General features: G+C 54.7%; 3 protein-coding genes across 12 annotated transcripts; 1 reads left to right on the forward strand and 2 right to left on the reverse strand.

Moving 5' to 3' along the window:
* Positions 1–689: 689 nt before the first annotated feature.
* ARPC5L (actin related protein 2/3 complex subunit 5 like) lies at positions 690–11,058 on the reverse strand. Of its 2 annotated transcripts, NM_001428024.1 has the most exons (4): positions 8,798–9,067; positions 4,465–4,537; positions 2,988–3,164; positions 690–1,261 (listed from the first exon to the last, which is right to left on the reverse strand). In NM_001428024.1, the coding sequence occupies exons 1-4, from the start codon at positions 8,944–8,946 to the stop codon at positions 1,199–1,201; spliced, it is 462 nt and encodes a 153-aa protein (NP_001414953.1). In that variant the 5' UTR covers positions 8,947–9,067; the 3' UTR covers positions 690–1,198. The 2 variants fall into 2 exon arrangements, with proteins under 2 accessions (NP_001414953.1, XP_054514388.1); XM_054658413.2 differs by lacking the exon at positions 4,465–4,537 and having other exon boundaries at positions 724–1,261; positions 8,680–11,058.
* Positions 11,059–16,200: 5,142 nt separating this feature from the next.
* On the forward strand, positions 16,201–20,347 carry RPL35 (ribosomal protein L35). The gene is made up of 4 exons (XM_520251.7): positions 16,201–16,320; positions 16,675–16,811; positions 17,976–18,057; positions 20,163–20,347. The coding sequence occupies exons 1-4, from the start codon at positions 16,318–16,320 to the stop codon at positions 20,310–20,312; spliced, it is 372 nt and encodes a 123-aa protein (XP_520251.2). The 5' UTR covers positions 16,201–16,317; the 3' UTR covers positions 20,313–20,347.
* On the reverse strand, positions 20,339–24,922 carry WDR38 (WD repeat domain 38). 9 transcript variants are annotated; one of them, XM_003951524.6, is made up of 9 exons: positions 24,629–24,922; positions 23,904–24,024; positions 22,480–22,596; positions 22,272–22,369; positions 21,910–21,990; positions 21,630–21,761; positions 21,349–21,498; positions 20,819–20,866; positions 20,339–20,731 (listed from the first exon to the last, which is right to left on the reverse strand). In XM_003951524.6, the coding sequence occupies exons 1-9, from the start codon at positions 24,695–24,697 to the stop codon at positions 20,600–20,602; spliced, it is 948 nt and encodes a 315-aa protein (XP_003951573.1). In that variant the 5' UTR covers positions 24,698–24,922; the 3' UTR covers positions 20,339–20,599. The 9 variants fall into 9 exon arrangements, with proteins under 9 accessions (XP_003951573.1, XP_009455551.1, XP_009455554.1 ...); XM_009457276.5 differs by having other exon boundaries at positions 20,339–20,728; positions 24,629–24,769; XM_009457279.5 differs by lacking the exon at positions 22,480–22,596 and having other exon boundaries at positions 22,272–22,433; positions 24,629–24,798.
* Between the last annotated feature and the right edge of the window lie 890 nt (positions 24,923–25,812).

Here is a 25,812-nt window from a genome sequence, read left to right on the forward strand (position 1 = left end):
AGAGGGACTGAGGAGGGGAGAGCTGTGGAGGGGAGGACTGTGTCACTTTGGTCAAAGTCTGTATCCACAGGCTGTATGACCCAGAGGAGCTTCTGGAGTGTGAATGGGGCCCTAACCTTTAACAGAATGCAAGCTGCAGTCACATGTGCTGAAAAGGATAGAAAAGCATTTTTGCCCTTCAGAGAGGCTCTGTTATTGGTTACGGGGAACCAAATTATACCATCTATTTGCTGATTGCTCCCCATTTCTGACGTTTAGTTCTTTCTTTAAAGAAAACTTGTCCACACAGCAGTGATTCTGCAGCACAGCCAACCCAACATGAGGAGACGTGACCAGGCACATCTGAGGCCCCCACCCTCAAAAGATTCCAAGTGCAATCCCACAAACTGAAGACTTTTAAAGCCTAGATCAATTATTAAATGTTTGGCACTTTATTAAATTAAATAAGCTCCAAAATTAATTATTACATACAAATCAAAGGAGTAAGAAACAATAAATAGTTTATTCAGCAAACACCTCTCTGCAGCAGCCGGCAGCTCTGAGGCCGAGGCTGGCGTCCTGTGGCAGAGGGCCTGTGGATTGCCATGCTCGCTCCCAGGGGTGGCTCAACAGGGACACAGGTCTACTCCTTCCACATCGGGTTTCCGGAACAACTGAACTCTCATTCATTACCATCCCATTCATTACCATTTTTTTTTTACATACACGAAACACACCGCAATGTATAGACTAATAAGCCAAGAGCTTTATTGATGCAGCAGGCACTTTACAATGAGCCCAAGAGTGTCCACCTTCTCTGGGAAGACAGGATGTCTGTACAAACTCTTGGGTTTTTTTCCACTTCAAAAACACAAACTCTCCTGTTTACCACAGCCCTTGGATCTGCACCTGCCCAAACCATCCCTCCCCCAGTGCGCACAGGTGCATCTGACCAACACCAGCCGCCACGCTGGTAGACCGTCAAAATGTCAGTTCTGCAGTACTCGGAGACAAAGGCATAGACTATCAGATCCTAAACAGGATTTAGGAAACAGACGATTTTCCCCTCCACCTTGAAAATAAAATACATTTCAGCAGATACATGTCCTGAAATAGTTTACTTGGGAGTTCCTAGGAAGATGGTCCATTGTCAATCCCTTCTTCACCAGCCTGGGCATCCAGAATTCTTCTCAAGGTAACATGAGTCTTTTTATTTTTGTTAAACAGTCTTTCTTGCTGTAAGAACTCTTATAATGGAGCCTAGTCCTCCTACTGCTAAGGCCTGTGGGGGCAGGAAAAGAAAACGTGTCAGATGAGACCTGGCTGGCCAAGGGGAGCCTGGCTTGCCAGAGACAGGGGGGACATTCCCTGACCTAGATCCCATCACAGATCCTCGAAAGAGGATTCCTGAGATAGAGCACATTCTAGGGAAGGAGCCCTGTCCTGGAGCCGTGGGGTCCCGAGAGCTGTTGGCTCTTGGGCAGAACTGGCTTGAGAACACTGTCACCAGCACACAAAGCAGAGCCCTCGAGCTTCCCTTTTGAGTTGGGGTCTCACTCTGTTGCCCAGATCACAGCTCACTGCACAGCCTTGATGTCCTGGGCTCAAGCCATCCTCCTGAGTAGCTGGGACCACAGGTGTGCACCACCAGGCCCGGCTAATTTATTTTTTTTTGAGACGGAGTTTCGCTCTTGTCGCCCAGGCTGGAGTGCAATGGCACGATCTCGGCTCACTGCAACCCTGCCTCCCCGGTTCAAGCACTTCTCCTGCCTCAGCCTCCCGAGCAGCTGGGATTACAGGCGCCCGCCACCACCCCCGGCTAATTTTTGTATTTGTAGTACAGACGGGGTTTCACCATGTTGCCCAGGCTGGTCTTGAGCTCCTGACCTCAGGTCATCCGCCTGCCTCCGCCTCCCAAAATGCTGGGATTACTGGCGTGAGCCACCGCACCCAGCCTAATTTATTTTTTTGTAGAGATGGGTTCTCACTACATTGCCTGGGCTGTTCTTGAACTCCTGGGCTCCAGCAATCCTCCTGCCTCAGCCTCCCAAAGTGCTGAGTTTACAGATGCACACAAGCCCACTGACTGCTGCCCGCTGAGGTGACTGGCAGGCACCAAGCTGCCTTAAAGGGACGAGAGGGCCTCGCCTCCCCATCATACAGAGGACTTGTTCACTTCCTTGAGCCCAGGAGAGGGGAGGCCAAGAAGGCACAGCACACCCGCCAGCAGACCTAAGGCCACAACCACAGCCCAGCACCCACGCCACCTTAAGGACTGGCCCACTGTAAAACCCTTCTCTTCCAACTCAACACTGAGCCTCTGAGGAAGGCAGGCACGTTAGTAACTCCTGGTCTGCTTTAATGGTGGGCGTGCTTACTGCGGCACTAGGGGTGTGCAGGGGAGGGTGTGGGAGGCAGCCCCAGTGGTACAGGCAGGACACAGGCTTGCCAAAGGCCTTGCTCTCACACGGACCCAAGCGAAGGGCAGACACAGCTCTTTCTGCTTCACCTGGACGAAGGCCATATTAAGTGAGGTCAAGGTTTCTGCCCACTGCTCACTCTGGCCTGCTAAGGCTGAGGCCAGGGCAGGAAGCCCTTAGAGCTGGCTGGAGGACTCTATTTCTAAGAACCCCCAACAGCTGCCTCCACCACTGCAAGTATCATGAAGCCCCAACCAACCAGCAGGCCCCCTTCCTACCTAGACTCCCTGACCACCTTACTATGCCATGTTATCTGCCCACATGTCCTGTACCAAGGGCACCCTGTCCTGCCTGACATAAATCGGCAGCTAAAAAGCAAAAAAGTAACTGCAATTACCAGAGACAGCAGGTCCCTACCAGGAGCTTCCTTGGGAGAAGGAAGTAATGACATGTCCCAGGTTGGGGCTCATCCTCTGACCCCACACGCCTATCAGACCGTCCTACGTTTGTTCTGGAAAATCTGGCCTGCTGATTGAACCCCAAGGCAAGCCAGGTGGCTCACTGGGGCGCGTGGCAGCATTCACATACCTTTTCGTGCCACTGGAGTAACACTGCGCTGCTATTTTCTGTGGGCTTCTCAAAGCCTTTATAAATGTACTTCATTAACAAGTCAACGCCGTTTCTGTCCAGTGACTGCACAGCCTGCTCAATCTCACTGCTCTTGAAGTTTGTGAGCACTTTCAGCACCACGCCCTGGGCTCGCTCCTGCAGACGAAAAAGAGCAAGTGAGGCCCAGAGCTGCGCAGGCACCGCCATGCCATGCCCCACACCAAAGCAAGGACACAGATCACCAGAAACACTGCCCAGTTTCTAATTCGTCCAGGATGGTTAAAATAAGTGGGTTAGAACGTCTTTTGTGGATTTAAATTTCAAAGTATCTTTTATTTATGCCAACAAGTTACTCTACTTATTTTGGGGGAGTAAGTGGTTTACTAGGACAAGTATCAACTCAGAGAGAGAGAGAGAGAGAAGAGAAAAGAGGGAGAGAGGGAGGGAGGGGCAGGGTCTCGCTCTGTTGCCTAAGCTACAGTGCAGTGGTGCAATCTCAGCTCACTGCAGCCTCTCCCAGGCTCAAGCAATCCTCCCACCTCAGTTAGGGCTACAGGCACATGCCACCATGCCCAGCTAATTTTTTTTTTTTTTTTAATACAGACAAAGTCTCGCTATGTTGCCCAGGCTGGTCTCAAACTCCTGAGCTCAAGCGATCCTCCCGCCTCCCAAAGTGCTGGGATTACAGGCATAAACCATGGCACCCAGCCCATCACTATTTTAGATGACACCAATAAGGCCTTATTATACTCCACAATGGTGGTGGACTATTAAAAAATAAAAATAAAACCAGGTTGACTCAGCTGCAGCGTCCCTCTTGTGTTCACACCCAGACAGTGTGAGCATCCCTCTTGTGTTCACACCCAGACGGTGTGAGCGTCCCTCTTGTGTTCACACCCAGAAGGGTGGGACCATTCCCCAGAACTCTGTGAAGGTGCAGCCATTGGTGACATCAAGATGCTGTCACAGCTGCCAGAATCCCAGCTGCAGGGAGACCCCTTTCTCTGAACCAAATTCTAGCCTTGGTGATGCAGTAAGCACAATTTAGTTTTTAGAAGGTAGGAAAGCGTACGGGTACTTAAAATCCTCAGGCAGACAAAGCCTATTTAACAGCCTGTGGGAGCATAAGCACCACAGGTGAGCGAATTCATCCATTTTCCTCATCAGCCAGGGCCAGGCTGACTTCTCAGCCTACGAGGCCGTGAGCAGGAGTGAAGGGCTTCCGTGGGGAGGTTCTCGTATATAAACGCTGACAGCATTGATGTCAGAGAAGCCTCACCACCTAGGGAGCGCCAGGAGGCTTCCGTGGAAGCCCCGCCCAGTGCCAACTCACTCCCTCTGATGTGGATGAAACGGGCACCGCCCGGAGCCCGGAGGAGCTCACACTCGCACTGGGCAGACACCCACAGCCCTGGTCCCAACAGCACCCAGCAGAGCCGCAGCGCCACCCCTTTACCTTCACAGCTTGATTCTTGGTGTTAACGGGAGAGTTCCGCAAGGCTGCATGGAATGCCCGAAGCATGTCCCCTGTGCATCACCACCAGTTAAGGATAGCTAGGCTCAAGCACGTCCATGCCGTCATGAACAAGCTCACTTCAGAAACAGCTCAGGGAACAGAGTCAGATGGGATCTCATCCATACCACCCACCTTCCACGGCTTCCAGGTGGGCAGAGACTGTTTACAGCCTGCACAGGGAGGCTGCAGGGCACCTCTGCCAACCATGCAAACCCTCCTTCCAACTCCCTCTCTACCTTCCACGTCAAAGCAACTGTCCTGGAGGGGTAACTTGATGTAAAATTGGATTGTGCTCACTTGCACCTGCTTGGTGCTGAGCACTGTATCTCCCCTACTGGATCCTCACAGCACCCGTACATGTGAACTGGAGGTCGTTCTCATCTTCTCATTCTAAAAAAGCAGAAAATGTAGGTACAAAGGGAGACCTCCTAACTCTTCATCAATGCTCTTCATCAATTAAACTATTAAGGAAATTAAGATGTGCTAGAACTTCTAAGATCTATCGGGATCAATGAGGTCCCAACTGTTACCTGGAAAGAGTTTATCAATCTAACAGAAGCTTTTGCCAACAATGAGCCAGTCTCCACCCTTACCCCCCAACCTCAGTTGCAATCCTGACAACACATTCTTCGCTGAGTTCTGAATACCCAGCATGCAAAAGAAAATTACAATCTGGGTTAGGTCCCCAAAGGTGACACCTATTTTAAACTGAATTACATCAGCCAACTTTCATTTCCTCGTATGAAACACTGGCTTCAGCCAAAAAGCTTCAAAAATAGAACAAGGAATGGCTTCTGCCCAATCGGGTCTCTACTCCTCTTCATGCAGTGATACCCACGTGCAGACAGGAAGGGCCTTCGGAGCAGAGCTGAATCTCCTGGCTTCCTCAGTATGAGCTCCATCTTGAGTGAGCTGGGTCTGCGCCATCAGGCAAGCCACTCCCAGCGCTGGTTCCCCAGCTCCCTGCTTGGCTCTGATCCACCTTCCACACTCAAGAGGCAGTCCAGTCCCTCTGGCTTTCAGTTCTGGAGTTCCTTTTCCCCATCCAAACAAGGCCAGCCTGATATCAGCCACTGATAACCTCTACTTTGTAACTCCTTTTTTTTTTTTTTTGAGACGGAGTCTCGCTCTGTCGCCCAGGCTGGAGTGCAGTGGCGCAATATTGCCTCACTGCAAGCTCCGCCTCCCAGGTTCATGCCATTCTCCTGCCTCAGCCTCCTGAGTAGCTGGGACGACAAGCGCCCGCCACCACGCCCAGCTAATTTTTTTTTGTATTTTTAGTAGAGACGGGGTTTCACTGTGTTAGCCAGGATGGTCTCGATCTCCTGACCTCGTGATCTGTCCGCCTCGGCCTCCCCAAAGTGCTGGGATTACAGGTGTGAGCCACCGCGCCCAGCCCTTGTAACTCTTTTCTAATGTGGTGTCCCCAAAGCAATAAGCAGGATCCCATAGGCTGAACAGAAAACATAGGCTCACTTGCTCTTCATGTAAACCTGGCACAACTAACAAACGACATCATTCAAATGATGGATGGGGAAGGGCAGGGATAAAACTAGTCCACGGGGGCAAAAAGCTACTGCTGTGGCGTTAACTCAGCACCACGCGTCCAGCAATCACTCGGCCCATTGATGGGTGAGGGCCTTCAGCAGTTGGGAGATGTGGGGCGCAGGGAGGACCTCCCTGAAGTCACCTATCATTCGTGAAGCCGGCTGTCATACTTGGCTGGCTTTAGGCCTTTTCAGAGAACAGGCTGTGGTGCTGGGGGAATCCTGCCCAGCCCTTGATCTCCTCTAGATCTTCCTCAATCACGGCACAACTGACACTGTGGACCCAGGATTCTCTGACGTGGGATCTTAGCTGTGTGTCATAGGCCTCTGCCCACTGGATTCCAGTGGCATCCCCAAGCTGTAACCATCAAAATGTCTCCAGTTTCCTGGGGGTGGAGGGGAAGGGTGCAAAATCGCTCACAACCACTGCTCTGGACAGAGCCCTGATCCAGAAGTCTAGAAGCTGCTTCACTGAAGGGGAAAGGAGCTCATACTTTTAAATCGCCACAAGGTCTCGGATCCTGTGCCAGGTGCTTTCACACGCCATCTCATTCCAAAAATCCCTGTGACAATAATCATTATCTCATTTTAAAGGCAATGGAATTGAGGCTCAGAGAACAGAAATTACCTGCGCAAGGTCACAAAACTAAGCTGTCTACACGGCCCTCACACCCAAGCTCCTCCCACAATCCCATGCTGCCGCTCTATCTGCAGACCCGAGCTGCATGTCCAGGACACTTGCTGTGTGCCCAGTGATGCTGATGTTAGCCCATGAGGCTCCCACGGAATCTAGGAAGCCAGCATGGCTGTCCGCCACGTAACAGAAGATGCTGAGTTGTGAAAGGGTATGCGACCTATCCGAGGTCACAGAGCCAGAGCACGATAGTGCGGGGTGTGCGCAGATGCACAGCCGGGTTCCTTCTACTCCATCTGTGTCATCTCCTGCCACGCACACTTCCCTATACAGCCCCAGGACAGGGCCTCTCTCTGCCCTCCCCAACCCCAATCCATCTATCCCTCTCCCTGCTCCCCTGTCCTCAATGGTCTAATATAAGTCCGATTCTTGGTACATGATAGAGACTCAATAAATATCAGTTCCATTCTCCTCCACCTGGGCCCCGTATTTGCCAGGGTTTCAGTTACCTTTATCCGTTAACCTCCCTTTCCCCAACCCCAAGTGGAGCACTCTCCATGGTAACAAGGTTTCTGACGCTTCTGACGCTGCCATGAATGGAGAAACGACCATCCCCTGGATGTGCTAAGCCCAGGCCTCTAAGCAGCCTCAAGGAACCTGTCACCAGGCAGGGGAGTCCCAAGACATGACCTTCAACAAGGTTCTGCACCCAGACCAAGGCAGCAGCTGACAGGCTTGATCTCCTCATCTGTTCAATGAGGGTCCTGGGCGAAAGGCCTGACCCTGGAGCCCCTTTCAGCACTGACTGTCCATGAGCTAGGCCCTATACCAGACTACAACCAACCTTCCCTCCTGGGGACCCTTCCCTTGACCCCATTTCATAAGGAGGGTGGATTGGGAGATCCTGATGGGGCAGGAATTACAAGCTTGAATCTCCACTTCGGAAAACACATTCCTGTTCAAATCAAGTCTGAAGGTTTTCGGTTTAAAGGCACACTCAGGAGCACTGCCGGGCTCCCCCTAAAGCAGCAGGCCCCACTTTCCAAGCTGAGTCAACTGGTTCAACACCGAGAACCTGATTTATGTACAGCATGGGCCTCCAACCCTGCCCCCATCCGTGCGGGGGGAGGGGACATGCTTCCTGGAACACCATTTGAATAAAAAAAATCCTTCCGGTGAGAATAAGTCAGTTTCCTGCGCTCATACTGCTAAAGGACCAAGCAAGGCTGTGACAATCACCTCTATTTTTAATCTTTTCTAAATGCTGTTTTCTGTGGCCACAAGAACAGTCATTTCCAGGCGTGGGGCTCCACTTTCACACTTCGCTTCAAGGTGTCTGGTTTTTCTTAGCTCTGAACTACTAGTTTTCTCCGCTGCTTCCTGCACCAGAAGGGTACTGGGGGGAGCCAAGACTCACTTGTTGAGCGTGGCTGAGACCACCAAGGTGTCCAGAGGAACCACAGGGTCCCCCTTTCTCAGCGTTAAGCGGAAGGGTTAGACTGACTGGGGGAAGAGAGGCACAACCTCAGACCCCAGGGCTGAAATACGGCGGCCGCCTCCACTCCCTCCTGGGTTCTGTCTTCCCCACAGCCGTCCACCCACCTATCTTCACGCCATGCAGCAATCGGGCCCCGGAGGACCGCGCCCCAGCCTCCCCGATCACTCGGTTACTCAGATGCGGCTCACCTCCGCCCTGCCGCCGACCCAGCCCCGCCATAGGCCCGATTTCCTGCAAGGGAGGGACGGAGTGCTGGGGCCCCCAGGAAGGGACAGCGTGAGGGGACAAGGAGGCAAGGGGGGAAGAGGGCGCGGGACCTGCGGGGGTGCCGAGGGAGCCCGTCCACCGGCTCCAGGGACCCGCGGGACGGCGCTGCAGAAGGCGGCGCCAGGGCTGGGGACGAGGGACCCAGGGAGACTGGGACTCAAGGGAGCACGGCCCAGGGAAGCCGGGTCGGCAGGGAGCTGGAGGCTGACCTGAGGGGGCCGGGGGTCGGAGACAGGGGAGGCCCGCCCGAAAGGGCCCGAGAAGGTGGGAAGGTGGGAAGGTGAGAAGGCCGCGCGCAGGCCCGGACGCCGCGTCAGGGAAGGATATTGCCGCAGGAGCCCGTCCACCTCGCTCGGGTCCGGGCCTGGCTCCGCCGCCGCCGCCGCCGCCTCCTCCTGCTCGTCCACAAATTTGTTCTCGTCAAATTCGTCGATGTCCACCCGGCGGAAGCGCGAGGACAGCGTGTTCCGGGCCATGGCGGGAGCTCGGCGCCCGCTCGGCCGGCTCCGCTCGCGGCCCGACCTCGGCTCTGCTCCGCTCGCACCGGCTCCTGCTCGGGGGCGGGAAGCGGCTGCCCGGCTGCTCGCAGCACCTCCTCCACCGCCTCCGCGCGCAGCCGTCGCCGCCCGCCCACTTCCGGCACCCGCCGGATCCGGAAGCGCCGTCAGGGGCGGGGCGGAGCCTGGCACCTGGAGTGCGGTATGGGATCCCCGCAGCCTCCCCCACCTCAGTGTCTCTTCCGCGGAGTCTCTATTTTGCCACTGAGGATCGGGCGCCCGGCATCTGTGCAGGCCCCGCATCGTGTGTGCCGTAACTGCGCTGGTTCCCCGGCTTTTCCGCGCCTCCGAGGAGCCCCTGGCCTCAGCGGGGCCGGGCGCGGGCTCCCGGGGTGATCCCTGCCCGTACTGGGGAAGGCTGGGCCCCCGGGAGAAGGCTCGCGGCTCTACTTCTCGAGTGCCGGGCAGGCTTCTTGGAGAAGAAACCTTCGAGCTGATGACTGAGGAATGAGTAGGAGTTCCTGTGCCCGGGGAGTGGCGCGGGAGGCGCCTGTGTCTCGGAGCCTTGAACGCCACCACACTTAGTGCGAGGAGGCCGCCTGTACACAGAGGTGACCCTCTTAAAGGAGTAGGGGGCTTTAAATACGTTTAGTGCGATCAGGGGACTGACAAGACGTTGAAGACGTTGTGACTCGAGGGATTCTGCGACCCCACGTGTGTAGCAGTCACCTTGGCCAGGCAGTTGGGGGCGCCAGGAGAGGGAGATGGCCCTGTGGCCACCGTCCTGGCAGGAGAGGCCTGGCTGGAGAGGCACATCTTGACAGAAACCAAATTCTCAGAATCTGAGATGGGGGAAAGCGGTTTAGGGAAGTCAAGGACGACTCTGAGGCCAGATTTGGTGCCTGGGCTGTTATCCCAGGGGTTCTGTTAATTGATCTTAGCCTTAGGGTAAGTAAAATGGGTCTTTTTATATAATAGTGTGAAAACTATTTTCATCTGATAGTACTCTTTTTAATAAAAGTCAGTAGTTGGAATGTGATTCATTTTTACTGCTTCGAATACCTCTCATTGAACTGTGTCTAAAGATCAAAAAAATATTGCCAGACTATGATGCAACCTTATCTTCGGTGGTAAGGATACAGACTCCCATAGTGGGAAACTAGTGGTGAAGAAGTCTCCGCCTGTAATCTCAGCACTTTGGGAGCCGAGGTGGGCGGATCACCTGAGGTCAGAAGTTTGAGACCAGCCTGACCAAAATGCTGAAACCCCGTGTCTACTAGAAATACAAAATTAGCCGGGCGTGCTGGCGCATGCCTGTAATCCCAGCTACTCGGGAGGCTGAGGCAGGAGAATCGCTTGAAACCGGTAGGTAGAGGTTGCACTGAGCCGAGATCGCGCAATTGCGCTCCAGCCTGAGCGACAAGAGCAAAACTCCGTCTCAAAAAAAAGAAAAGAAAAGAAAAGTCTCAGGGGTCCTGGAAACACGCAAAGCCCACCTGCAATACAGTTCCATATCTGGGAAAAAATATTTGTGATTCAGGCCTGCCACGAGACAGCAGAAATTCATATCCCCAGAACATCCTGGTCAGAAGGAACTTGAACCCAGAAATGCCCATTTTACAAGTAAAGAAACAGCCCCCAAAGAAACTAGTAAATGGAATAACGTCCCAGCTCATGGTCATGGACTTTCATTCCAGCCAGGGAGACACAATTTAAAAATCCGTATTATACTATGTCAGGGCTGACAGTGTTGAGAGGGAAAAAAACCATGCAGTGCCTGAGTGTGCCTTAGATAAAGTGATCAAAGGAGGTGTCCTGGCCGGGCGCAGTGGCTCACACCTGTAATCCCAGCACTTTGGGAGGCCCAGGGGGCAGATCACCTGAGGTCAGAAATTCGAGACCAGCCTGGCCAACATGGTGAAACCCCATCTCTACAAAAACACAACAATTAGCCAGGCATGATGGCGCACACCTGTAATCCCAGCTACTCGGGAAGCTGAGCGGGGAGAATCGCTTGAACCCAGGAGGCAGAGGTTGCAGTGAGCTGAGATCACACCATTGCACTCCAGCCTGGGCGATGGAGTGAGATACCATCTCAAAAAAAAAAAAAAAAAAGGTGTCCCTGAGGAGGTGACACTAGACAGAGACTGGAAGGAAATGAAGGAGGCAACTAAGCGAAGGCTCAGAGGTTGGGGTGGGCTCAGTATATTCAAGAAACAGCCAGGAACAGAAGAGAGATGAGGTGGGGGTTGGGAGGAGAGTAGGGCTCTGTAGGCCGAGGAAAGGACTCAGTCTTAATTCAAATGGGACAGCCCTGGAAATTCTGAGCAGAACAGTAATAGATCAGAGGTCTGAATTGTTTGAAAAGGGCCTTCTAAGCAGCAGTATTGAGAACACATCTGGGATCTAGAACCAAAGTGGAGAGGTGATTTAGATGGTGACAGCAACCATCCAGGGGATAGACAGTGGTAGCCCAACCAGGCAGGGGCCAATGAGGATGGTGGGAACAAGCTGGGTAAATTTTTTTTAATTTTTTTGAGACGGAGTTTTGCTCTTATTGCCCAGGCTGGACTGCAATGGGGCTATCTCAGTTCACCGCAACCTCTGCCTCCCGGGTTCAAGCAATTCTGCCTCAGCCTCCCGAGTAGCTGGGATTACAGGCATGCGTCACCACGCCTGGCTAATTTTGTATTTTTAGTAGAAACGGGGTTTCTCCATGTTGGTCGGCCTAGTGTTGAACTCCTGACCTCAGGTGATCTGCCCACCTCGGCCTCCCAAAGTGCCGGGATTACAGGCATGAGCCACCGTGCCCCACCAATTTCTTATTTTGTTTTATTTTATTCATTTTTTTTTAGATGGAGCCTCACTCTGTTGCCCAGGGTGGAGTGCAGTGGCACAGTCTCAGCTCACTGCACCCTCCACCTCCCGGGTTCAGGTGATTCTCCTGCCTCAGCCTCTGGAGTAGCTGGGATTACCAGCACCTGCCACCACACCTGGCTAATTTTTGTATTTTTAGTAGAGACAGGGTTTCACCATGTGGGCCAGGCTGGTTTCAAACTCCTGACCTCAGGTGATCCACCTGCCTCGGCTTCCTAAAGTGCTGGGATTACAGACGTGAGCCACCGTGCCTGACCTGTTTTTTTGTTTTTTTAAGAGGGAGTCTCACTGTGTCGCCTAGGCTAGAGTGCCGTGGCCCAACCTCAGCTCACTGCAACCTCCGCCTCCAGGGTTCAAGCGATTCTCCTGCCTCAGCCTCCCAAGTAGCTGGGAGTACAGGTGCACACCACCACGCCCGGCTAGTTTTTATATTTTTAGTAGAGACAGGTTTTCACCATGTTGGTCAGGCTGGTCTCAAACTCGTGACCTCATGATCCGCCCGCCTTGGCCTCCCAAAGTGCTGGGATTACAGGTGTGAGCCACCACGCCCAGCCCCAATTTTTTTTTTTGTTTTTTGTTTTTTGAGATGGAGTTTTGCTCTTTCGCCCAGGCTTTAGTGAAGTGGCACAATCTTGGCTCACTGCAACCTCTGCCCCCTGGGTTGAAGCAATTCTCCTGCCTCAGCCTCCTGAATAGCTGTGATTATAGGCACCCGCCACCATACTCGGCTAATTTTTTTTGTATTTTTAGTAGAGACATGGTTTCACCATGTTGGCCAGGCTGGTCTCGAACTCCTGACCTCAGGTGATCCACCCGCCCTGGCCTCCCAAAGTGCTAGGATTACAGACGTGAGCCACCTCACCCGGCCTTAAGTTGGGTAAATTTTGAAGGTAGAGTACCCGGAATTTACTGGTTGACTAGATGTGGCATGTAAGAGAGAGTCACAAATGACTTCAGGTTCAAAAAAGATGTGCAGAGTCATTAACTCTAAGCATTTAAAAATATAACAGCAAAGGCACTGTGCACCATTAGACTTTCCTTTTTTTTTTTTAGACAGAGTTTCCCTCTTGTCACCCAGGCTGGAGTGCAATGGCCCGATCTCGGCTCACTGCAACCTCTGCCTCTGGGTTCAAGTGATTCTCTTGCTTCAGCCTCCAGAGTAGCTGGGATTACAGGCGTGCACCACGTGAGCCACCACGCCCAGCCTAGACTTTCATTTAAGACTAAGCTATGCCGGCCAGGTACAGTGGTTCACACCTGTAATCCCAACACTTTGGGAGGCCGAGACGGGTGGATCACCTGAGGTCAGGAGTTTGAGACCAGCCTGGCCAACGTGGTGAAATGCCGTCTCTACTAAAAATATAAAAATTAGCCGGGCATCATGGTGGGCACCTGTAATCCCAGCTACTTGGATTACAGTAGCTGTAGGCAGGCTGGGAGGCTGAGGCAGGAGAATCCTTTGGACCCAGAAGGCAGAGGTTGCAGTGAGCCAAGATCGTGCCGTTGCACTCCAGCCTGGGCAACAAGAATGAAACTCAGTCTCAAAAAAAAAAAAAAAGGTCCAGGCGCACTGTGCCGTGGCTCATGCCTGTAATCCCAGCACTTTGGGAGGCTGAGGCAGGCAGATCTCTTGAGGTCAGGAGTTTGAGACCACCCTGGTGAAACCCCATCCCTACAAAAAATACAAAGATGGGCCAGGCGCAGCAGCTCACACCTGTAATCCCAGCACTTTGGGAGGCCAAGGCAGGCGGATCACAAGGTTAAGAGTTCAATACCAGCCTGGCCAACATGGTGGCCAGGTGAAATATGGTGAAACCCCGTCTCTACTAAAAAAACAAAAATTAGCTGGGCATGGTGGTGCGTGCCTGTATTCCCAGTTCCTAGGAAGGCTGAGGCAGGAGAATCGCTTGAACCTGGGAGGCAGAGGTTGCAGTGAGAGCTGAGACTGTGCCCCTGCACTCCAGCTTGGGCAATAGAGCAAGACTCCATTTTGGAAAAAAACAAAAATACAAAGATTAGCCGGGCATGGTGGCACGCACCTATGTAATCCCAGCTATTCAGGAGGCTGAGGCACAAGGATCGCGTGAACCTGGGAGGTGGAGGTTACAGTGAGCTGAAATTGTGCCACTGCACTCCAGCCTGGGTGACACAGCAAGACTCCATTTCAAAAAAAAAAAAAAAAAGTCTAAGCCATGCCGGGATTGCCCTCTCTCTACTCTCTTTTTTCCCCATATCCCTCCACCTCCTGAAAGCCTTCGTCACCTTGGTGTGGGTCAAGGTTCATTAATTCATCCAACAAGCATCCATGTGCTGGGCCTGGAGACTAGAACAATTAATTCAGGTGTCCGCCAAGGTTCTGTCCCCAGAGAACTTCTAGGTTGGCTGTGGAAATAGACACATAAATGCATCATTTTATTTCAGCCTGTTTGGGGCTAAGGAAAGGATTGCACAGAGGAGGTTGCTACTCATAGGAGACGGGAGAAGTCTCCTTGTGGGTGGTTACAGCTGGTAGTAACAAGAGGACAATCTGGCTTCAACCATAACTCTAAGAGGTGGCATGTCTTTATTAAGGGCAAGGGAGTGGCACTGGAGTGCTGATTAATGCCTACTGGTTGGCAGACATTAATCAGAAAGCCTAAACATGCCCCGCCTTGTGAATTCCTGTTTCACTTTCTGGGCCCTGCTGAAGTGTTCCTTCCTCTGGGAACATGAACACCAGTGATATTTTGAGCCATTGTTAGGCGTCAGATTTCGTGTTAACAGCTTTACAGGTATCTCCTCTAATTCTCATAAATGCCTCATTTCACATGTGAGCAAACTGAGACTCAAGAGAGGGGAAGAGATTTCCCAAGAGTCTCAACTACTACCTTGGCAGCAGAGCAAGAATTTGAAACCTGGTCAGGTTCACTTTTAAAAAGGCTGTACTAGCTGGGCACAGTGGCTCACACCTGTAATCCCAGTATTTTGCGAGGCTGAGGCGGGTGGATCACTTGAGGTCAGGGGTTCAAGACCAGCCTGGCTAAACCTTGTCTCTACTAAAAATACAAAAATTTAGCTGGGTGTAGTGGCACACACCTGTAGTCCCAGTTACTGGGGAGGCCAAGGCAGGAGAATCTCTTGAACCCGGGAGGTGGAGGTTGCAGTGAGCCGAGATCGCACCACTGCACTCCAGCCTAGGCGACAGAGCCAGACTCCATCTCAAAAAATATATAAAAAATAAAATAAAAATAAAAAAGTCTGTATGGCCAGGCGAGGTGGCTAACCCCTGTAATCCTAGGCACTCTGGGAGGCCGAGGAGGGCGGATTGCTTGAGCCCAGGAGACCACCCTGGGCAACAGCTCTACAAAAAATACACAAATTAGCCAGGCCTGGTGGCTTGTGCCTGTAGTTTCAGCTACTCGGGAGACTGAGGTGGGAGGGCTGCTTGAACCCGGGAAGCGGAGGTTTTGGTGGGCGGAGATCGCGCCACTGCCCTCCAGCCAGGGTGACAGAGCGAGTCCCTGTCTGAAAAAAAAAAAATAAAAGAATAAAATAAATAAATAAAGGCTGGGGCCAGGCGTGGTGGCTCACGCCTGTAATCCCAGCACTTTGGGAGGCCGAGGCGAGCGGATCACCTGAGCTGAGGAGTTCAAGATCAGCCTGGGCAACATGGCGAAACCCCGTCTCTACTAAAAATACAAAAAATTAGCCAGGGGTGGTGGTGCATGCCTGTAATCCCAGCTACTCAGCTACTCGGGAGGCTGGGGCAGGAGAATCGCTGAACCCGGGAGGCGGAGGTTGCAGTGAGCCGAGATCGCGACACTGCACTCCAGCCTGGCACCCTGGGCGACAGAGTGAAGCTCTGTCTCAAAAAAAAAAAAAAAAAAAAAGGTGTAAATGCTCTTTGCAGTTCCATATACTGCCTCCCCAGAACCTTTATGGAGTTGGATTATAACTGCCTGAGCCCGCCCCTCCCGCCCATCTCGCGCTTTAAATTCCTCCGCGACGTGAGCCTCGGTTAATCATCTTTGAAAACTCTGGCCCCTCCTCCCCTCAGCACCCCCAGACTACTGGCGCCCAGCTCAGAGTTGCCCAGATTGGGAGATCTGCAAGGTTTCCCGAATGAATGAATGAACGAATGAATGAATGGACGAATTTGAGTCCTCCGTGTGCCATCTCTGGATCTCTGGTAGCTGCCGCCCACGTTGGGCCTCGGTTTCCCCAACTGCGCGCCTGCACCGTGACGCCGACCTCGCTATCGGGGTGCCGTGAATGAGGCGAGCACTACAAGGGGGGGCTCCGGCCCTACCAGGCGGGGCGGGCAGTACCACGGCGCTCCTCGGGGGCGGGGGAGATGGGGAGGAGCCGGGGCTCCCCCGCTGCGGCGCCATTGGCAGCGCCCGCCGCCACCCGGCAGTAGTTGCGGAGGTCAGCCCCGCCTACTTCCTCTTTCCCTCGGAGCGGGCGGCGGCGGCGTTGGCGGCCTGTGCAGCAATGGTGAGAGCTGCGGAATCGGGCTACATCCGAGCGCTGTGAGGCGCGGGGGTTGGGGAAGGCGGTGCGGGCTGAGCCCGCGGATTCCATCTGCCAGCTAGGCCTGTGGGGCGCCGCGCAGAATGGTCTGGCGCCACCACAACCCGCCTCTTCGCTTGGCGCCGGGAGAGGCGCGCGGCCCGGGCCTGGGTTACTCTGCCCGAGGCACGGCCGGCGAGGGAGACTGTCCTGAGCCCTGGTTGGGGCTCCGGCGCACTCGTAGTCGATGGCGAGTTGCGCGCCTTTGGGGGCTAGCCACGCAGGTGAAGGGGATATGGCCCCGCGGCCTGGCTGAGCCACACGCTCTCTTGCGCGCAGGCCAAGATCAAGGCTCGAGATCTTCGCGGGAAGAAGAAGGAGGAGCTGCTGAAACAGCTGGACGACCTGAAGGTGGAGCTGTCCCAGCTGCGCGTCGCCAAAGTGACAGGCGGTGCGGCCTCCAAGCTCTCTAAGATGTAAGTGAGGCGGCCGGATCACAGCCCTCGTGGGTGGGGAGCACGTGTGCATCGGGATCGTCGGAGGATTTCAAAGTTGGCTTAAGGAGCTGGCCGCTTAGATGCCCACTCCGTGCATCCTGGGGCGCATGGGAGACCCGTTGTGTGCTTAGCCTCTTACCTGCCTTGACCTTGGCGGTCCTTGTGCCTGGAATGCATCCCCGGAGACCCATCTTAATGCTGCCTTCAAAGCCTACCCGGACCCTTTCTTTCCGCTTCCCACCAACACTTGAGTTTTTAACCCCCTTGGCAGGTGGGTGGCTTGCACCCTGGAGTGGCAGCGTAAGTTATTTTACATGACTAAGAGTGCCGGAGACTTGTGAAAGGAACATGGGTTTGGAGTTCATCAACCTGGGTACAAAGTCCACTTCTCAAAAAAAAATTAGATGGGTGTGGTGGTACAGGCCTGTAGTCCCAGCTACTCTGGAGGCCGAGGCAGGAGGATCACTTGAGCCCAGGAGTTGGGAGGCTATGATGGGGCCACTGCTCTTCAGTCTGGTTGACAGGTGAGACCCTGTCTCCAAAAAAAAAAAAAAAAAAAAATGGTGGTTGCCCTCTTTGCCCTCAAACAACCTTAGTAGAGGCAGGGGTGGGAGGATTGGACAAGCACAGTTGCACACTGAATCCTCAAAAACCATGTTGACCAGCTGTCTACTAGGTGACTCCCTCATCCTGACATGACTACAAATAACTTCTCCCTGGCTCGTTGTTTGCTTCAGTCTCCTGGCTTGTAGTGACTCCACTTTGCAAATGTCTTGTTTCTCTCTCCTGCAGTTCCCTAAGCTAGCCTGATTGCCTGGTTTGTGGCATGATTCCCTCCCATCAGCTCATTGAAATTGGCATTGGTTGGGTCTTAGCCCTCAGGATAAATTCGTGTTCTGGGATTGAAGGTCTTTTTCTGATCTGCCTCATTTATCCAGCCTGCACTTCCTCATAAAGCCTCTGCTGTCTCTCCCATGCCCCTCTCTTCCCTCCTCAGACCTCACTCCCAGAACGCCTTCCTCCTGAGTGAATATGGATGGGCTGATGGGGGAGGCTGCAGCTATCACTGCCCTATGTGTGAGTCCTGAGTCTTGGGTAGTGCTATGTGTCTTCCCTATCTTCACTGACATCTCTGTTTTGTAGCCGAGTCGTCCGGAAATCCATTGCCCGTGTTCTCACAGTTATTAACCAGACTCAGAAAGAAAACCTCAGGAAATTCTACAAGGTGAGTCTTCCTGGACATAGGGAGGGTTGGCTGCAGGAAGCCAAGTGCTAGCCGTCCCTGGCCGGGGACATGGTAAAGAGGTTTTCCTTGGTGCGTGGGCTGAGAGTGGTTAGCCTTCCCAGTTTGTTGCTGGGCTCGCTCTTCTACCAGTGTCTTGCACTGGCACGTGGCTCTGCAGACCACTTCCTCAGGCTGCAGATGTCAAGAATTCATTGGGGCTTGGGGTGTCCCGGCTGGAGACTCAGTTTTTGAAACCAGCCTTCCCAGTTGAGTGGCTTGGGCAGTCATAGGACTGGCTGTTGAAGGTTTTCACTGCCTCTTACTGGCACTGGGTGTCAGTCCCTGCCAGGCACCTGCCATGCTCATTTTTCAGATGAGGGCCCTGAGGCCTAGACACCCACAGTCAATGGCATAATGGGCCCTGGTTCCAAACCTTACCTTGGGGAGGGTCGGCTTGAGTGTTCTGGGAGGTGTGCACAGGTGTCTGGCCCCCTCTTAGTCTTGAATTTTGATAACCATTTTCTGGTCTTGTCCTTAACATTCATCTTATTAGGGTTCAAGCAGAGAAAACTAGGGGGAGACGGTGTGTGCACATGCATCCAATGTATTCTGAAGAATGGGCAAGGTGATTGTGGGGGCTGGCTGGGACTCAGGGCTCAGGTTGAAGCTGCTGGTTGAAGCTGCTGTTCCCAGTGGGTACTTGGAGGGAGCCTCAGCCCTGTGCTTAAGACTTACAGCTGATTGGATCGGGCCTTCTGGGATTACCCAGGATAATCTCCCCTAAAGTTACCTGGTGAGGGTCTTTAATTTCATCTGCAAAATGGTTCCACATCACTACCCAAATTGTGTTTGAATAACTTGAAGGTTTGACACAAGGGAAAAGCAGCCATGGCTGATGAAGTGCCACAGGCCTATAACCCCAGCTACTGGGAGGCCGAGGCAGGAGGATGGCTTGAGCCCAGGAGTTAAAGTGTAGCCTGGGCAACATAGTGAGGCCTCATCTCAAAAAAATGAGAAGGGCCATAGTGTGGCTATGTTAGCTGTTCAGGGGACACTAGCACGTGTGTGGCAAAAATAAACCTTTAATGTCAGCAGCTATGTGTGTAGCTAGTGGCTGCTCTGTTGGACAGCAGAACTCTAGGGGGTTAGCCAATGTGAAAAGGACGAATGCCCAGCCGATGCCAGCAGGAGTGAGGGATGTGGGAGGACAAAGACTTCCCTGCTTCCAAGTACCCTCCAGGGCTGGCCCTCATTGTCCAGGATCTTTCTGCAGTCCTCTGCCTACCTGCAGGGGCCTGGGGCCCTGTGACCTCAGAATCCCCCATACCATGGGCCACTTGTTACCTGTTCAGTCTTCCCCCACTAGGCTGGGACCCCTGAGCAGGGACTGGGTCAGATCCTTTGCCAAGCCAGCTCCCAGCACAGGGCCCAGTCCTGAAGGGGGCCCAGGTGACCTTTGCAGAACACAGGAGAGACCAGTGAGAGCTGCCATGGTCTAGAACCCCCTGCTGGAGAACAAGTGGGGCAGGAGTGGGAGCCAAGGATGGAAAGACAGATGATGGCTCTGTGACAGCTGTGGGCAGGGGCCCCAAAGCAGGAAGCAGGTGGGGCAAGTGGCCTTGGCCAGCCAGGCCTCTGAGGCTGGACGTTCATACAGGCAGCACCTGGTGGGCCCTGCATACAGATGGACAGAGTACTGCCTCAGCCCCCAGCATGCTCTTGCTAACCAGAGCCGGGCTTGGTGGGTGCTGCGTGCCCTGTACTAGGTTGTCTTGTGACTGTCCTCGTGACTGGGAATCGGGCAGTGGAAGGAGCACTGAGTTGGGAGTCACTTGACTGAGATGCAAGCCCCGGCTCTTCCACAGCTTTGCCAAGACTTGGACACTCAGCCCAGTAGGTCAGCAGACTTACATGAAATGAGGATGGTCCCACCAGCCTTAGATTCGGGGGGATTAATTGAGTTAGTGACATGTGTGGCCGGCTGGCAGTCCCGTGGTGGCAGCCTCCTCCTGAGTGGCTCTGGATGGCCCTCCCCAGCCCCCTTAGCTGCTGCAGTACCTCCTCAGCCCTGGGTCCTTGGATTCACCCTGCCGTCTGTCTCCCAGGGCAAGAAGTACAAGCCCCTGGACCTGCGGCCTAAGAAGACACGTGCCATGCGCCGCCGGCTCAACAAGCACGAGGAGAACCTGAAGACCAAGAAGCAGCAGCGGAAGGAGCGGCTGTACCCGCTGCGGAAGTACGCGGTCAAGGCCTGAGGGGCGCATTGTCAATAAAGCACAGCTGGCTGAGACTGCTTTGTTTCCTGGCACTTCCACTGATTGGGTGGAGGTGGGTGGGTCTGGTTTTGGGGACCAGGTGTCTGATGGGTTCCAGCAAGCGTCCTGCCCACCACAGTTGTCTGCTCTGGTGGGGCCTGGAGAGTCCTGGCCATGGGGATCTGCTGGATGCCAGCACAGTCACTCTGCGTCTGTGGGGAGAAGCGGCATGCCTGTGCGCCACTGAGGGGAGCGGGTGAGGTCGGCACCATCTGAGGTGGTTGGTGTTAGGTTTGAGGGTCCCTGGGTGATTTGGACGTGCGGGATATTTGACGTCTAGTCTGATCGGCAGCTCCAGACACTAAGATTTTCCCATCTGGGGTGAAGGCACAGGTGTGGGCCACATCCAGGACTCCCTGCTAAGAGTAGAAGGTGGGGCTTGAGGCAAGTCCTGCCTTGGGAGAAGCTGTCCACAGCTTCCTCAGTGCCACAGCGCCGTGCCTTACCTTCAGGGTCTCAAGGCACTTTCCTGTGTTGCAGTCCCAGACTTTGACCTGGAAAAGGAGGGGGGCATGTCAGGAAGCCTCACCAGGCCACTGTGGCATCTGAAGCCACCTCCAGGAAAGTCCCAGACAAAATATGAGATGAGTCTTCGCCTGAACTCCTGACCTCAGGTGATTCACCTACCTCCACCTCCCAAAGTGCTGGGATTACAGGTGTGAGCCACCGCCCCCGGCCCAAACAACATCTGAACCTCTTGGTGTAGGTTTTGTTTGGAGGCTGTATTTGAAATTTCAGAGCAGGAGTTCCCTTTTGCCTGATGCCATTTGGGTCATGGAAATGTCAATGCAACTACCAATGGGCCAGCCCTAAGCTTGGTGCTGGCCATTAGGAAGAGAGGCTGGCACCCGGGTCCTGCCCTTGCCCCCTCCTAGCTAGGGCAAGTGGGGATGTGGGCATTTCTGGAGTGAGTGCTGAGGGCTCCTGGTGGGGTGAGGATGGGTAGGTAGGAGCAGGATGGGCCCGGGGTGGTTACCATGCGGGAATAGCCGGCGCTGGCCAGCCACAGCTCGTCGGGAGAGAAGGCTATGCTCTTCACCCAGGTGACATGGCCCTTCAGTTGGATAAGCAGGCTGCTGGTTGTGGGCTTCCAGATGTGGATGGTCTTGTCCCAGGAGCCGGATGCCTGGACAGCAGACAGCTCTGATCCCCAGGGTTTGGGGCCTGTGAGCTCACTGGGCCCCTAAGTGGCCTGGGACCCTTAAGGGCCTGGCTGCCAGCAAGGGACCAGCCTAGAACCCAGGACACCCCACTTACCAGGAGGCCGGATGCTGAATAGCACAGGCAGCTGATGTTGCCACTGTGTCCCTCTAGCGCCTGGTGGGAGACTGCTGGGGTCCCCGTCCGCAGGTCCCAGATGCGTACGGTGGAGTCCCAGGAGCCGGTGGCCTGCAGGCAGCTTCTGTGAGTCTGGCCCAGCCAGCTCCCCACCCACTCTGCATCTAGGCGGGACCCAGAGTCCATCCCCTTCCCACCACTCAGCTCCAAGTGGGTATGGGGCCACTGAGGTGGGGCCCAGGGCAGAGGGTAGGCTCACCAGGCAGTTCACCGTGGGTGAGAAGTCGCTGCTCTGGATGGAGTCACGGTGCCCGACTAAGAGGCGCAGCATCTGGCCGGACTAGAGAGAGCCCTGAGCTGCAGAAGGCAGCAGAGGGCAGCCGGCTACCTGGCCTTGACGGTCCAGGAAAGGGGGACCTCGTGCAAAAAGCCTGAGGGCTGCTGTGTGCAAGGAAGCCTGGAGAGGCGGCTGTGGCCAGGTGGGGGCAGCCTTGGTTGCCTGCTGTGGGCATGGGCCATGGGAACCAGTGGAGGGTTTGAGCTGGGAGGGCAAGACTGGTGACATCCTCTCTGGAACTGGTCCTTGAATCCCAGACTGGTGGCCCCAGCCCCTCAACGTACCTGCACGTCCCAGAGCATCACCCGCTTGTCCCAGCCACCTGATGCCAGCTGTCTCGAGTCAGGGCTGAAGCTGACCGTCTCCACACTCCGTTGGTGACCTGCAGGCACCAGCCCGGGGTCGGGGAAGGTGGAAAGTTGACGTGACACAGGACACAGCACCATCTGAAAGGGAACGCTGGCCTGGCTGCTTGGCTCCCAGCTCACTCACCCTTCAGGACCCGCAGACACTTCGCTCTTGCCACATCCCACAGGCGGACAGTGCAGTCACAGGAGGCGCTGGCGAAGAGGTGGCCATCAGGGGAGAAGCGGCAGAACTTCACGGGGCCTGGGCGGGTGGCCACAGTCAGGGGACAGAGCACTGCCCGCCACTTCTGCCCACGCAGTCCAATCCTTGCTAATTTCTCCAGCCTCTTCGCCAGCCTCCCCTCACCCAAACTCCAGCTTCCCAGAAATGCCTGGATTTCCATGCCTTGGCCTGGGCTGGGCTGTCAGCCTTGGAGCACCCAACCTCAGTGCTCATCTGAAAAATCAATCCCCAAGTCAAAGTAGGGACCTCCCAGAAACTTGCCCTAACAACCGCTGCCTAGGTTCACTGCCTCCTTTGAGCTCCAGCCCCTGATTTTCCCTCCTTGCAGCATTAACCAGACTGCCTGTAATTGCCTGATATTTTTTCTTGTCTCCTGAATAATAATTACAATAGTTATATCTATTGAGTCCTTACTGTGTGCTAGGTACTTTGCTTGCATCGTGCCAGTGGAAATGGCTCAGCGAGGTGACAGGACTTGACCAAGATCACAGTCAAAACAGTGGTAAGCACGACATGGCTGAACCTTAAGTACATCATGCTAAGTGAAATAAGCCAGTCAGAAAAAGACAAATACTGTGTGACTCCACTTAGAGGCACCTAGACAGGTCAGATTCATCGAGACAAAAAGAAAAACAGTGGTTGTCAGGGGCTGGGAGGAGGGAGATTGGGGACTTGTTTAGTGGGGACAGAGGTTCAGTTTTGCAAGAGGAAGAGCTCTGGAGATTGGTGTCACGACAATGTGAAGGTACTGGATTCTCTGAACTGTACACTTAAAAATGGACACAACAAAGCCGGTGCAGTGGCTCACGCCTTTAATCCCAGCACTTTGGGAGGCCGAGGTGGGTGGATCACGAGGTCAGGAGTTCAAGACCAGCCTGGCCAAGATGGTGAAACCCCGTCTCTACTAAAAATACAAAAAAATTAGCTGGGTGTGGTAGCAGGTGTCTATAATTCCAGCTACTCGAGAGGCTGAGGCAGAGAATTGCTTGAACCCAGGAGGCGGGGGTTGCAGTGAGCCGAGGTTGTCCAGCCCGGGTGACAGAGAGCGACTCTGTCACACACAAAAAAGGATGCAACAGTAAGTATTATGTGTGTTACATCACAGTTGTTTTTGTATGTATGTGTGTGTGTGTGTTTTTTTAAAGAAGGCTGAGTCCAGGCCTGTTAGAGTCTAAGCCCCAGCACCCAGATATCTCGTCCCATCTCCCAACCTGCCCAGCCCTGCCTTGCACCCGTGCCCAGCTCATCGGAGGTCACTACAGTCAGCTCTGCAGCATGCCAGACCCTTGTGCCTCGGTCTTCCCGGCCAGGTGTGGGAGCCCCACCTGTGTGGCCACCCAGCCTCCACAGCAGCTGCCCACTCCGGGTCTCCCAGCCATACACGCAGCCATCCTCTGAGCCTGTGAGCAGCATCTGGCCATCAGGGGAGAAGGCAGAAGAGTTGACCTAGAAACAGCACAAAAGCGGTCCCATTCTGGGGAAGAAACCGCTGTCCGCTCATCTCTGACCCCTAAACACTGCCCCCCAAGAGCCTGGGGTTGGAGCTTGACTTCAAGCCTTACTCCACCACCAGAGCCCAGAACCCGGGACCCACTGGGCCCTCTCTGGAGTCCCGTAAAGCCAGAGCCTGCAGTTGGAGGCAAGAGCCTTCTCTGGAACCAGAGCCTGGAACCCCAGAGCTAAGAGCCCATTCCAGAGCCGCAGCTAACAACGGAGAGTCCAGAATCTACTCTAAGTTCTGAGTTCACTTTAGAGCCAGGGCCCCAGAAAACACCAGAGTCAGCAGGGAGCTTTGTGCCCCTCTCGAGGCAGAGCCCAGAGCCCGGGGCTCTTTTTACAGGCAGAGCTTAGAACCTAGAGCTGCTCTGGAGCTGGGGCCCGGCACTGGAGCTGAGAACCTACTTCGATCCTTCTTGGGTTAGCAAAGTCTACTCCGGACTCAATGTCCTGAGCTAGTGCCCAGAGAACATTCTGGAACCCCCACTACACAGAACCAGGAACCACTCTGCATCCAAAGCCGGGAGTCTGGGCAGAGCCCGCTGGACCTCACCTCCCCGCCGTGCTGGCCGAAGAATTTCACTCTCCGCACGGCCAGCGTGGCCGGGACCCCGCTGTTCATGGGCACCCGGCCCCGCCCCGCCCCGGCGGGCTCCCTCCTAGGCGCCCGCGGGACCCCAGGACTGGGCAGAGGAAAGAGGAAACTGTGTACAAGCGGTCTCCATGGTAATCGGGGCGGGGCGTGCGGCCATGGTGGGGTCCCTGCGAAGCCACGAGGACTGACAGGCAGGCCAGACCGCTTGCAGCTCGGCGGAGGTGGAGCCGCAGCAGGCGGGACCGCGGCGGGCTGGGAGAAGGGACTTCCCGCGCCAGCGGCTGCGCGTCCACCCTAGGGCAGCTCTCGCGCGGGGCAACACGGCACGCAGAGCGGCCACTAGAGGGCGCGCCAGCCACACGCACCGCGCGGCCCAGAGCCCGGCCCCGCGCCCTGCGGACTGCGAACTGCAAGGGGTCCCTGCACCTCTTTGATACAGGGGAGCAACGAGCCTGTCTCCCCATCTGCACAACCGGGAGCATCAGCCCTGCCCCACAGGACTCCAGGGGTGAGCCAAGCACAGGGCCTGGCACACGGTAGATGCCCAAGAGGGCCCCCTCAGGAGCCAATACCCCTTCCGTCCAGGAGTGGCCAGTACTGAGGTTGAGGATGTCCCAGGAGAGCGCTGGGGACAGTAGCCAGCTCTGTCCTCCAGGGCGTGGAAGCCAGAGGTAGTGTGTGTAAAGTACATGGCATTAAAAGTGGGGTCACGTTGCTGTTAACATTCCTGGCAGCACAAAATGTGCCATCTGAGGATGGGGTGGAGGCTGGGGCCGGGGGGCAGTTGCCCAGGAGCTGCCAGGATCCTTACCGGATAGCGCAATCTGAAGCTTGGAACGAGCAGGACTTGGTTTCATTGTTAATTTTACAGGTGAAGAAACTCACCCGGAGAGCTGGGAGGACTTGCTCAGAGCCACTCAGCCAGTAGGAGTGGAACTGGGATTTCAGCCCATGGCTGTCTGACTCTGGGTGTCTGTACTGGGACCACCTGCCATGAACTCCAGGGACCTCTCAGCAGATGTTGAGGTCCGCAACTCCTGGTACATCTGGGAAACTGAGGTCCGAAGGGGGCAGGACTTGGCCCAGCCATCTAGCCGGTGCTTCCATGGCAGAGCTGGGGCAGGACCCAGTCTCCCCACTCC

The sequence above is a fragment of the Pan troglodytes genome, chromosome 11 (genome assembly GCF_028858775.2).
Source record: "Pan troglodytes isolate AG18354 chromosome 11, NHGRI_mPanTro3-v2.0_pri, whole genome shotgun sequence".
NCBI lineage: Eukaryota > Metazoa > Chordata > Mammalia > Primates > Hominidae > Pan > Pan troglodytes.

Coding starts and splice junctions, on each gene's coding strand:
- RPL35 (XM_520251.7), top strand. Junction 16,812..17,975: donor GCCTCCAAGCTCTCTAAGAT/GTAAGTGAGGCG, acceptor TCTGTTTTGTAG/CCGAGTCGTCCGGAAATCCA. Junction 18,058..20,162: donor ACCTCAGGAAATTCTACAAG/GTGAGTCTTCCT, acceptor TCTGTCTCCCAG/GGCAAGAAGTACAAGCCCCT.
- WDR38 (XM_003951524.6), bottom strand. CDS start 24,697: ATGAACAGCGGGGTCCCGGCCACGCTGGCCGTGCGGAGAGTGAAATTC. Junction 21,762..21,909: donor CACCCACGGTGAACTGCCTG/GTGAGCCTACCC, acceptor AGCTGCCTGCAG/GCCACCGGCTCCTGGGACTC. Junction 20,732..20,818: donor AGTGCCTTGAGACCCTGAAG/GTAAGGCACGGC, acceptor TTCTACTCTTAG/CAGGGAGTCCTGGATGTGGC.
- ARPC5L (XM_054658413.2), bottom strand. CDS start 9,270: ATGCGGGGCCTGCACAGATGCCGGGCGCCCGATCCTCAGTGGCAAAAT. Junction 3,165..8,679: donor CCGACCCCCGGCCCCCTCAG/GTCAGCCTCCAG, acceptor TTTCGTCTGCAG/GAGCGAGCCCAGGGCGTGGT. Junction 1,262..2,987: donor TACTCCAGTGGCACGAAAAG/GTATGTGAATGC, acceptor CTGCCCCCACAG/GCCTTAGCAGTAGGAGGACT.